At 32.8% G+C, this 13,432-nt stretch overlaps 1 protein-coding gene and 1 non-coding gene across 2 annotated transcripts in view; one reads left to right on the top strand and one right to left on the bottom strand.

The window, feature by feature from the left end:
- Positions 1-6,566, bottom strand: part of LOC126887233 (probable maleylacetoacetate isomerase 2) — a 31,188-nt gene extending 24,622 nt beyond the window's left edge. Inside the window, exon 1 of the mRNA XM_050654642.1 lies at positions 6,377-6,566. Within this exon, the coding sequence (XP_050510599.1) occupies positions 6,377-6,397 (21 nt within the window). The 5' untranslated portion in view covers positions 6,398-6,566. The remainder of the gene's footprint in view (positions 1-6,376) is intronic.
- Positions 6,567-13,130: 6,564 nt separating this feature from the next.
- Positions 13,131-13,203, top strand: Trnar-ucu (transfer RNA arginine (anticodon UCU)). Its single transcript has one exon. It is a non-coding gene; the product is annotated as a tRNA-Arg (tRNA).
- The last annotated feature ends 229 nt before the right edge of the window (positions 13,204-13,432 follow it).

Here is a 13,432-nt window from a genome sequence, read left to right as displayed (position 1 = left end):
GGGTTTCATGTTGCATAATTTTTTATTAGAGGAAAATACAATAGTTCCTAATTTGGATCAAACTGAAGATAATTCTAATGCAAATATTTTAGCACAAATATCAAAACAAAATAAAAACACAAATAATCAACCTCAAACAGTCAACAGTCAACGTAAAATTCTGGTTAACATTAAAATGTTAACCAGAAATAAAAGTTTAGAAATGTTATAAAATCCTTAAAAAACAGCTGTAGACGCAGTACTACCATACCAATCACATACCAATGTAACGTGACACAGGGTGACAAACAAAATTTCGATCAATCACGTGCCGAATTTCATACAATTTTCGATACAAGAACTTGCAGTGTCATACAGGGCACAAATATACGTACAAGAAACGATACAAGAAAATGTATATAGCTTTCTAATATTAGAAACGATATTAGAAATGATACAAGAAAATGCATAGTGTCATACAGCTTTTACAAATCCCCGAGTTGAAAAACTTGTTGTTTTATATAAAGTAACATATTTATTATATACCTATTTTGGATAAAAATGTTGCAGGAAAAAAGACTATAGAAAATAACATTGGAGATTGCGAATATGTACTACATAAATATAAAAGCCACATCACACGAAGTGGAATTTGTTGAAGGTGAAGACTTACATAATGATCATGAAGAGAATGAGACTTCTGACGATGGCAATGAAGAATCTGAAAGTACAATTTCTGATATAAAGGAAAATTCAGAGTAAAAAGTATTGATTTAGAAACAATCTTTTATATCGTTTTTTAGTTAATGCAATAATTATTGGTTTTATTTTGTTTTTTTTTATGAAAATAATATATATTTCACTAAAAGGGGTAGTTCCCTGGGGTCCTCGGGTAGAGTTTCACCATGTTCCCAGAGGTTTAATCCTTTAACATCGGCGTTTAGCCATTTTAAATTTATTTCAACATAATGTAGATTTATTTATAATCACAACCATTGTTTGGTTCTGGGGCTATTTTGCAAGTATTCAAATCACTGATGATGGACCGATAGGTTTGAAAACGTTCTGATGAACTCATTTTATTGAATCCATTGGGATTCTAAAAAAAATTTTTAGTAAATATACCTTTTACATAGAAGTGGTTTTTACTTCATGTTCCAGTTTGTTTAATATATATTTCGTTAAATTTGTTTTGTTTATACCTACGAATATTGATAATTTTATTTTTTATTATTTGAGAGAATATATATTTTCTTATTGTTTAATTTTTATTTTATACATCACTCTTTCAAAAACAACCATATTTCATTGTAAATCCTGTAATTCAATTCATTATTGAATTTTTCCACATTTTGGTTTTCTTCCTTCAGAAAAAAAAAACGAAAATATATATTTCAAATATGATATTTTTAACCAGGTTATATCTCTTAAACTAGAGATAATAAATTGTTCGAAATGAAAAAATTATTTTTGTGAATTTGTTTAAAAAATAGTTATTTATGAAACTGTGCGTGAAGTACTTTTTGCGAAGTTACACGATGTATAGACTAAACATCGCGTGCATTCGCAAAAAGCATACTTCACGAACTGTTTCATAAATAACTATTTTTTAAACAAATTCACAAAAATAATTTTTTCATTTCGAACAATTTTTTTTAATAAGTTGGGTCTTTCTGAGCAAAAACGGTATCTTGTCATTTTTTTTCTAAAATTAATTGTTGTCGAGTTATATGTGATTAATGAAAAATGCGAAAATGGCCATTTTCAAAGCTTAATACATCGATTAAAAATTATTAATATGAAATTCAAAAAGTGACCAAATCAAGTCTCAAACCCCTTCTTCAAGGTCCTGAGGAGATTTTTGTCATTATTTTATTACAAAGCTGTTATTTTTAATTATTTCTCTTTTCTCCCGCTTCGCGTCGTTCGGCAAACTGCAGTCGCTTGAGGAAAAGTATGACTTTCTGCACTTGTTAGGAAAATAACTATTGTAGTGCTTGAAAAGGCATTTAAAATAAGCAATATTAAATGTCGATTATATTCAAACTAAGCGAGATATGCTACAAAAAAAGTGATGACTAATGTATTTTAAGAAGAAATTAGAAGTATATTTAACCCCTCATCCATCAGAATTAAAATACATCGTTTTGCTTTTACAATACTTTTTACTATAGTGTTATTTCTATGTCCAAAAATTTGGACTGGTTTAAAATGAACGGTTTTTGAAAAAAATAAGATCAAATTATACAGCGCATTTTTAAATTTTCTTGAAAATCTTCCTTTTTCTCCATGTAACTCGAAAATGATAAGAGATACGAAAAAAAGTTACCACACAAAAATGTGGGGTTCTTTTAGATAAAAATTTCGTTTTTATTTTTCATTACTGTATCTCTTATCATTTTCAAGTTACATGGAAAAAAAGGAAGATTTTTAAGAAAATTTCAAAATGCGCTCTATAATTTGATCTTATTTTTTTTAAACCATTCATTTTAAACCCGTCCAACTTTTTGAACATAGAAATAACACTATAATAAAAGGTATTGTAGAAGCAAAACGATGCATTTACATTCTGGTGGATGGGGGTTAAAATCACTTCTCATTTTTTCTTAAAATACATTAGTCATCAATTTTTTTCCAGCATATCTCGCTTAGTTTATATGTAATCGCCCTTTAATATTGCTCATTTTAAAGGTCTTTTCAAGCACTACAAAAGGTATTTGAAGCATTATACACCTAAAATCGACCGTTTCTCTCTTATTTCAAGTTTAATACACCAATTTGGGCGTGTACCAAAAAAAAACAAACTTTTTCACCTACCATATCTCTTATAAGTGGAGGATTTGTGAAGGCAAGCATCTCTTTGTATTTTTATAACCTATAAAAATATTTTATATAGTTTTTTTAGTTAGATGTATAGTTTTTAAGGTATTTGCGAAAAACCGTTCCAAAAGGTGTTATGTTTCAATGAAAATGGCCAATTTTCAACCACGAATAACTCAAAAAGTATTGAGTTTTCAAAAAAAAATTATAGAACAGTTTTTGCTTAGAATTAGGTTCTCCAGAATTTTCTTCCTGAATATCTTCCTGAGTTTTCAAAAAAAAATTATAGAACAGTTTTTGCTTAGAATTAGGTTCTCTAGCGACTTCCGTAGTTATTTTAACCAAAAAAATTTTACCGCTGAGAAGGGGTGGAAACCACCCCCAAGATAAAAGCACACATCGGCATAGGGTAGACTTTGAATTAGGAGATAAGTAGAGGCTAGGCCCAAAATTTCATTAAAATCCATGCAGTAGGATAGAATTCGGAGGTAATATCTTATTCTTGCTCCCATTGACTGGCGTATTATTTCTGTTATGTTTTTTTGTACTATATGGGACTAACTTGAAAGTATTTTTTTCAATTACTTTTCAATTTTTTTCAATTCAAAATTTTTTAAAATAATTATGTAATTAATAGAATTTATTTATATTAATTTTTTTCTCATCGCTATTTAAAGTGCAATTATCAGATAACAAACCTGCCAAATTTCACATTTATAACTTAAATAATAAGCATGTTATTTGAAAAAATAGCTATAATTTTGGAAACCAGAATCTTTAAACGCGATTTCCCAAAAATCTACTTTTTGAATTGTGCCTCTATATTACTGAGGGTGCGATATGTTATAAGGACCTCTTTTTGAGTAAGTTTGTGCAAAAAAATCGAATCGGAATAATTTCGCTAGCGGGGGCGACGATACATTCCGGTCTAACATTAAATTTTCATTTTCTAGCTAGTCAAATATTATGTAGAATTGAAAAACTAAACTTTTAACTTTTTAGAATTCTTTTTGTTGCAGCAATAGCTCCCGAGTTATAGACGAAAATATAGGAGACGAATAACAGGCCTAACCTTGCATTAGGAGCTGCCCCAAATTTTATTTTTTTTAATTTTTAGGAGGGATCAATAGTAGTGTAAATTTAAAATCCCGACCGAATTCCGCCATTGCGTTAGCCGCCATCTTGATTTTAAACAATAACCGTTTTTGCTCAATATCTCCGCCATTTTCAACTTTTCGACAAAAAGTATAACAACTAAAATTGTTGAAAATGTAATTTTCTATCATTTCTATTTTCACAATTTTTTCGTGCCATCGATATTTTCCGAGTTATAGCGGAAAATAGTGACAGTTATATATAAATAGAGCATAATTATTGAATTATCTCGTTTATTGTTAGTTTTACGACAAAAATGTTTCTATACAAAAATAGAGAGAATTGAATTCTACACAATTTTAGTTTCTTTCATTTTTTTGCCAAAGTTAATATTTAAGGTAGTATATATGCGATAATGGCGCGAGACCTGATTGATTTTGTGGCAATTGTTTTTGTTCACTATCTACGCCATTTTCAACTTAAATTGTTCCAAATGTAATTTCCTACAATTTTTTTTAACAATTTTTTTCATGCGGTTGATATTTTCCGAGTTAAGTGGGAAAATAGTAAAAAATGGTGGGGGGAGCATAATTACTGAATTGACTCTTTTTTCGGAGCTGCCCCAAATTTTATAATTCTATCCTTTAGGGGAGATCAATAGTAGTGTAAATTTAAAATCTCGACTGAATTCTATAGGAGAATTTTAAAGGAGAACCGTTGTTGCTTAATATCTCCGCCATTTTCAACTTTTCGACAAAAACGGTAGGAACTAAAATTGTTGAAAACGCAATTTCCTACAATTTCTTTTCCACAATTTTTTTATGCGATCAATATTCTCCGAGTTAAGGAGGAAAATAGTGGAAGCGGAGGCGAAGCCTAATTATTGAATTGTCTCATTTATTATTAACTTTACGACATAATTGTACATAAACAAAAATAAAGAAAATTATATTTTATACAATTTTTGAAACTTCCAATGAAACACCAACCAAACTAAGTACATAAAAGGCATAAATAATAACTTATATGCATTAAGTTCACTTAGATTTATTAACTAGAGGGTTTTATTGGTTGAATTTGTCTGTCGATAATTAAGTTACATGTCAGCTAACATATTTTAATATCTCGACAATTTTTTTTTAATTTTGGACCCCGTTGGGGGAATTTTCCCATTCCCCCCTCTTAGACCCACCACTGGTTTTTCGAAAAATTGTAGTAAATCGTAATTGCAACAATTTCATTCCTTACACTTTTTGTCGAAAAGTTGAAAATGCGGAAGATATTGAACAAAAACAATTGCTTTAAAATCAAACGGGTCTTACGCTCGCGCCTTTACCGCATACGTACTACCTTAAATATTGATTTTATCAAAAAAATGAAAAAAATCAAAATTGTACAAAATTTAATTCTCTTCATTTTTGTATAGATTAAAATTTGTTGTAAAAGTAATAATAAACGAGATAATTCAATAAATCAATAATTATGCTTTAACTGTCACTGTTTTTCCCCATAACTCGGAAAATATGGACCGCACGAAAAAAATTATAATAAACGAAATTATAGAAAATCGCATTTTCAACAATTTCAGTTTCTATATTTTTTGTCGAAAAGTTGAAAATGGCGGAGATATTGAGCAAAAACGGTTCTCGTTTAAAATCAAGATGGCGGCTAACGCAACAGTCAAATTCAGTCGAGATTTTAAATTTATACTACTATTGACCCCCCTAAAGATTAGAAAAATAAAATTTGGGGCAGCTAACTACACAATGATATAGGCGCAAAAATTAAAAATTTTCGATTTTTTTTCAGATTTTGTTAAGTACATAAAAATTAAGCACAAGGTTGGCGCATACTATGATTGTTGATACAAGGTACCTACATCCATGGGCGCACATACAAAAATTTTCAGGGGGGCCAGACGTGAAGATTTTGCACATTACATTTTGTTCACTATGGATAACAATATATAGTTTAAAGCACCCGAAAAACTAGGGGGACACGGCCCCCTGCCCTTGGGTATGGGCGCCTATGCCTACATCCTGAAGTTATTGTCCAATTCAAAACTGATCCCGCCTAGACTAAAAAGGGTTAACGCACTAATGTAGAATATAAATATTTCCACAATCACCTATCTCCGATAAGGTGTCACAGTCAGGGTCAAATTTTCAATTTTATCATTATGGCATGACTTTTTCAATCACGGTGTCTACAACTAAAATGATAAATGCGAAAAATTTAATAACCACAATTTTAACACTGTTCAATACCCATAGAAAAATAGAATGATTCCCATTCCCAATATTTAATGTATATTTGATAAATCAGGGTAATTGTATACAAAACATCAAGGTTCAAGACATAATAGTGTATGTTTAGTGTATGTAGATGTAGAACATAAACATTGTAATTGCAGTGCTAATTAATAATTAAAAAAACATAATTATACAATACAAGACATAATAGAATATATGAATGAACGTACCTTGATTAACACAGACGACATGGTTCACTATATACTTACAAAATCATTTAGAATAATTATAATTATCACTTTACTTATAAAGAATAAATAAGAAAATTCAAAATAAAAATAGGAGATAACCTCAATAAACCACTTCGCCTGGTACAACGCAACACAACTAACAGATCTGCGCTCGGTTTGCAACTGCGGGTAGTCTATATTTGCAAATACGAACTCTTTCGTCATTTCGCTTTATGCTAAATACTATTATACAAGTTCTCCTCTTTTGTATTGTTAAAAGGAACGGGTTTCTTTTCAATTCCGACCTTTCAGGTGTTTTTTGCACTGTACTGGTCACTTGTGATTATTTCATGCAAATAAATTCGTACACACGTGTTTCTATTGATTTTTTCTACGAGGGTGATAAGATTGTATTGTTTCGGTGATGTCTACGAGAAAATGAAATTAGAGGTTGAGAAAGTGTTTCGCCTATTTTAAAATCGTTTACCTTGTTCTTTTGGACAATTATTTGTGATTAGGTAATTCTTTGAATTAAATGAATAATACGTTATTTCTGTAAACAAAATACCAGAAGATAAATGAAAAATGTCTATAAATAAAACATTCAAACTTAGGCAGTGCCGGATTTATATTGTTTACGAGTGTAGGCCACTTTATTTGCGCCGCCCCATGTACCTTACTAAAATAATAATTTTCCATATGTAGTAAGAAACGAACTAAGGTTGATCAAAATAATGAATTAGTCATTAGGAAGGGCTTAAGGAAACAATAATTACAATTTTTTACGGGACTTTTTAATAGCAAAATCATTTATAATATCATCATAGTTTATAGTGTTCATTATCTCTGCTTCTATGTAGAGAAGAGCCAAAGAATTCATTTTTTCTTGAGACAATGAAGACCTTTGATAATTTTTTACTCGTTTTAAACAGGAAAAACTTCTTTCCCCAGAGCAATTCGTAGCCGGAGTCGAAAGTGCGATGCGGAGAACTATATCTAAGTTAGGGTAAACATTAGACAGCGAGTGATTCCTCAAAAACGTTGAGAGACTGAGCAATGAGTTTGATCTAGGCTTCACTGCACATTCTGCAACATTACTAGAGGAAATGTAACTGTGAAAATGCACACATTCTTGAACCAAATCTTCCTCTAAATCATTGGTATAATATTTCAACCTGTGAACTTGTTTGACCTTTATTCTCTATAATTAAGTGAGCTTCCTGTAAAATCTGCCGCCCCTAAGACGCTGCCGCCCATAGGCCGCGGCCTATATGGCCTATTGACAAATCCAGGACTGAACTTAGGTATGCAAAAATCGTAATTAATCGCAAATTAATCGTTAATCAATATCAATACGATATTTTTATAAGAAAGTATTGCCGATATCGATACTCGATACGATACCTACTTCATTGGCATAACCAATACAATACTCAATACTTAAAAAGTATCGATATTGTATGGTATTGTCCTTTTCATGATCATTTTTCAGTGCGTAACAAATGATAGAAAAAAGGGTAAGTCCGTGATAATACACATTTATGACATTTATTCTAACATGACATTTTAGTTAAATCTGACAGTTGTCACATTTTATTTTCAATTTGGAATAAAAACAAATCAAATGTGTTTCTTGCATTTATAAAATGTTATTTTCTTTGATTTGTATAGTCTTATAAATTATACAGATTATATTTGTAATATTATTATCTAATTAAAAAAAAAAATATTTTTTTATTATGGCGCCATCTATCGATAACTAGAATAAATGTTATAAAAATGTCACCGACGAAATGTAATCACCGACGTGCCTTTTCTTCTGTCACATACAATTTAATGCGTTAGAAAGAAATCGAAAAACTGTGACGCACTGAAAGATGATCATGAGAAATACTGTATCGTGAATCTCTAATATTTTTAACCTCTCATACCTATTACATGGCCGAAATACTCTAGCTTTCTCCAGGCCCGACCAGAGGGGGGGCAGGGGGGGGGGGGCAAAATCCCCGGGGCCCGGCCGTTAGCAAATTTAAAAAAATTCCTTTTATTAAAATATTTTACAACAAATTGAATTTGCTTGCGGTTTTAATTATGAAATTATTATAAGGAATATTATGCATTATGCATCATTTTTATGGAAGTATAACGAAATGGACGAGAATACGATCTCAGAAAGTTGTGTAAGATTCGCCGAAGAGTACAATTCAGATGTAAGCAGGGATCTAGTTGATGAAATGATTTACTTGAAAACTGTTAGTAAATCAAACATCTCAGATACGTCGCTGAAACCAGCAAAACTTTTGAACAAGCTCGTGTCCCTTAATGTGACAAATCTTTTCCCCAATGTGTGCATTGCTCTTCGCATATTCTGTTGCCTACCAGTATCCGTTGCTCAGGCCGAGAGATCATTTAGTGTTTTGAGCCGAATAAGAATTGTTTAAGATCTACTATGGGTCAACAACGATTATCTGATTTGGGACTGTTAAGCATAGAGTCGAAACTTGCAAAAACTCTTGATTTCGACCACGTGATCCAAAACTTTGCGGATATGAATAAGCAAGAAAAGTTATGTTGTAACTAACAGTTCTATTGTAAATAATTAAAAACAAAGTTTAATTGTTAAAACTGTTTTAATTTTCTTCCTTCCTGTGTCAATAGCATGAGTGTTCACTATTACATATCCCAGTTTATGAGTTATCAGATTTTTGGGAATTTTCGTTCAACTGGGTTTGGGGGGGGGCCGGCCGGGTCTCATCCCCGGGGGGCCCGGCCTGGCTCTGGGCGGCCCTGGCTTTCTCTTCTTGATGCTTTTTATAATCTCAGTAGTCTTGCTGAGATGGTCTAGTATTGTGGAGTTTCGAATCTTCTCCACCCATGAAACTTGGGTGAAATTGGATAAAATTATTCTACAGCACCACATTTCGAAAGCCTCAAGGCGATTTAGATCGATTTTATTGACAGTCCAGGACTCGACACCATAAAGTAAGACCGAAAACACGTAGCAGTGAAGTAGGTGGATTCTCAATGCCAATTTTAGGTCTCTGTTGTATAATACAGTCGAACCCGCTTATTGAAATAGCCTTATGCCAAGCACAAGTATTCTTATAACCGGGATATTCTTATAATCTGGATATTCTAATAACCGATCATCGGTGGCCAATGGAAACGTTTGGGGACCTCAAATTTCTATTCCTTAAAGCGGGATACTCCTATAACAGGGATTCTAATAAATGGGTTTGACTGTACCTTGAACATTCTTCTAAAAGCGACTCTGGCCTGCTCTATCCTAAATCTAATTTCGCAGTGACTCTCTGCGTTACAATTTAACTGATACTCAAGTTTCATCGTCATCATCATCATCGTCGTCGTCGTTCAATTCCTTCGTACACATAGTTTCAAAAGTTAGTATGTATCACCCAAAATTTTTGCTATTATTTATCTACTCTTTTCAGAAACTACTGTTATAGATCATTTTATAAAAAAAACATCATAACGTTGACAGATAAAATATTTTTTGTTCTAAAAGAGATACTGTTTTTTAATAAATAAAAAATTAAAAATGTATGTCTAATTAAAATAATGTATTGTATTTAACAATTTTAATATTGTGTATTTCTACCACGACCACGCGGGCATCGTTGCAAGCCTGGATTGGAGCTCTAATGCTGCTAACAAAGCGATCAATAATTTCCTGCGGCAGATTCTCCCTTTATTCTTTATAAACAATTGTAAATTAATGGTGGGTTCTAGAAGGATTCCTTCGGGTATTAACAGATCTGGAGAACACATCCTATAAATGTTCAAAGAGGCTCATGTCTGGGGAAACATCGCAGGCCACAACAAACGGCGAATATACCTTCTCTCAAGATAGTCATTACCCGTTTGAGTCCTATGTGGGCGTGCGTTATCATATTATCATCCATAAGTACAAAACTTTCACCCACAGCTCCTTGTCATAATTTCACATGAGGTTCTAAAATCCGTTGTCTTGTTAAAGTCCCGTCAATAACCCATTCGGTGCGTCCACCTGCCATAATACCTGCTCAAAATATAACAATGGCACCAGCGAAAGAAAGTATGGGACGGGTATGTACTTGCAGGGCCACCGGGAGGGATGAGCGGGCCCCGGTAAGAAGTTACCCAGCTAACAGTGTTCGTATATATAACGTCAAACAAACGTCAACATTTTGGGAGAAATTACGACAAAAGTTACATCAAATTTTACCTAAAATATACGTATAAAAGTCACAGCGATGTTACGTAACAATTTTACGTTATTTCTACGTAACCTTTTTAACGTCACAAAAATGTCACTTTTAAGGAGAATTTTCGGTATAAATGGGACTTAAAATTATTGTGTAAATAAAACCACATACATGATGCTGACATATTTATTTAATATTTGAAATAAACATTTATTATATATTTGACTTTTATGTGAGAGAAAGAGGCAAAATTATTAATAGCTACTTTATATTATTATTGCAATACTTAAACATACCCTTGAAGTAATATTCATTCGTAAACTGGACACTTTCATATAAGGACTAGGCTGCTTCCCCATTTTTAGAAGATATTTCCATACATTTCGTTTTTCAACTAAACTGTCATTGAATAGAAATCTATTTTGTTTATCCTATTTAGGGAAAGAATGAAACGATAAATTACTATTACGTACGCTTTATCCAAGAATCACATTGAGGCATACAACAATAATAATTCGATTTTTTTGACATAACTCCATACTCCATAAAAACAAACACGATTTTAATCACGGAAATATAAGGTTGGGTATCAATGAAAGGTTCGAAATAAATACGCGATGGCGCTGCAATCTCAAACGAGATCTTATACGTGTCTATACCTACCAAAAAGCCACGTGTTAGAGAGGAATGAATTCATACGCATTAAAACCTACCAAAGAACCACGTTTCAGAAACGAATAAATTCATACGTATAATATACGTATTAAAATTTCGTATCAGTAACGTCATTTTTTGATAGATGTTACATAACAATACAAAAAAACTTAAATTTAACGTTAATGTAACGTTATCTTGCTAGCTGGGTAAGAGCGGGCCCCTAGCAAAAAGTGAAAAGCTGTCTATAATTTTCGAAACATCGCAAGATTTTACCAAATCATTCTCAATGTACAAAGTTGCTAGGCCAGTTAACCGATCCTGATCCTGTTTCATTGTGGATCTCAATAGCATTGTTTTTATGCGAGAAAGACAACTAATAAGGATCTTTCCGCTTCTGTGACTGTCACCGATAATGTGAAAAATATTCTTTAACGCATAACGACATTAGGAAATAATGATTCCAATTTGAGATGTTTAATTTTATTAAGTAAACCTATTAGAGAACGTTGAGATTCACCAATATTATCCTTGTATATCGCTCTCAAATGAAAAATTTCATCTATCAATTTTTCACTCATGTCGTCTTTCGTCTTCATGTCACAAAATTTGAAATTCAAAATTCGCGCAATATATCAACATTTTTCTTAATATTATAGTCATCTTCATCTCGGAATGTCCATAAAATGTTAAACACCGAATGAATTTCATTTGTCGCATTTAAATCTTCTGGTTGAATTGCTGGTCATACAATCTCTGACAATATTAAATATTTCACAGCGAAATAATATTTCGTCGGGCTCAAAATTATCAGTCGCGTCACTACTATAACCAGGCAAATCATCAAAAAATTTCACTGGCTTCTTGCGCCGTTTTTCTTTATTTGATGTAAATTCTGGATTTATTCCTTAATTACTGGCAACTAATTTAGATTCTTCGACAATGGAAGACCATGAATTTCTGATTTTCTGGAAAAACTACGTCTTTGGTCTGGTCGACGCCGGGCCCCGGTAAAATGTACCGGCTGTAGCGCCCTCTCGGCGGGCCTGTGTACTTATAACTATTCTGAACTATTCTGTTGATCATTTGTAGCTCGGGGACTACCAGAGCGAGCTCTATCGCTATCCGTATTGAATTTGTCTATTTTATATTCGTGAAGGCACGTATCCACTATGTTCGCGTTCCTCTTATTGCGCTCCGCGCTCCTGCAACTGCTCCACATAGCAGATAGTGGCTCCGCCTCAGCGATCCAATCGGTGGCGGTTTATATGTAGAGGAGCGCATGCCGTATCGATTGGAGCTGTTGCAGAGAGCGTGGAGCTCAAGAGATTCGCGAACGTAGTGGATACGTGTCTTTAGAAATAACTCTGAAGACACGTTTCCACTATGTTCGCAAAGCTGTGGCTCTCCGTGCTCCCTGAAACTGCTCCAATCGATACGCTCCTTTACATATAAACCGCCACCAATTGGGGCGCTGAGGCAGAACGCGCACGGTTGCACGATCCTGGACCACTATGTGGAGCAGTTGCAGGAGCACGGAGCGCGAACATAGCGGATACGTGCCTTGAGAAACACTCACTCTTTCCGCCACGAACCGCTGTGAATGGCCTTCTTTAACTAAACTAAAGCAATAATTCTTGCACTTTGCACGAGAAATTAAATTACGGTTCATTAATAAATCACGTTTTCACAATTTTACCAGAATCAATTTTTCAAATATTACACCTTCGCTAAATCAGATCAATTAAATTTAAATAAAATTAAAAACGTGTATTTTACACGTTTTATCAAAAATCAAAATTAATTTTATATGAAAATAAATTGAAATGCGAAATTTTATATTTATATTTTTTATTGGTAACTCCGCCATATTTATAAAAACCATTTTGATGTCCGTCCCTGTAGCGCAGCGGATAGCGCGTTGGACTTCTAATCCAAAGGTCGTGGGTTCGATCCCCACCAGGGATGAAAAGTGGAAAACTTTTTGGTTTAATTGGGTTTATTTGAGTTTCTAAAATTAAATTTATATTCTGATATAATTATTTAACCTTAGTTCATGAAATAAAAGATATGTTTTTACTTAATTATTACACTGAAATTGAAATAGCACGAACTTTCCTTTTTGAAAACGTAATGAACCTAAACGATACCGTTGATTACCTCAATCAACGACGATTACCTCAATACCTCAATCAAC

The sequence above is a fragment of the Diabrotica virgifera genome, chromosome 6 (genome assembly GCF_917563875.1).
Source record: "Diabrotica virgifera virgifera chromosome 6, PGI_DIABVI_V3a".
NCBI lineage: Eukaryota > Metazoa > Arthropoda > Insecta > Coleoptera > Chrysomelidae > Diabrotica > Diabrotica virgifera.
Note: the sequence above shows the minus strand (reverse complement) of the source record. Positions and strands in the feature narration are given on the sequence as shown.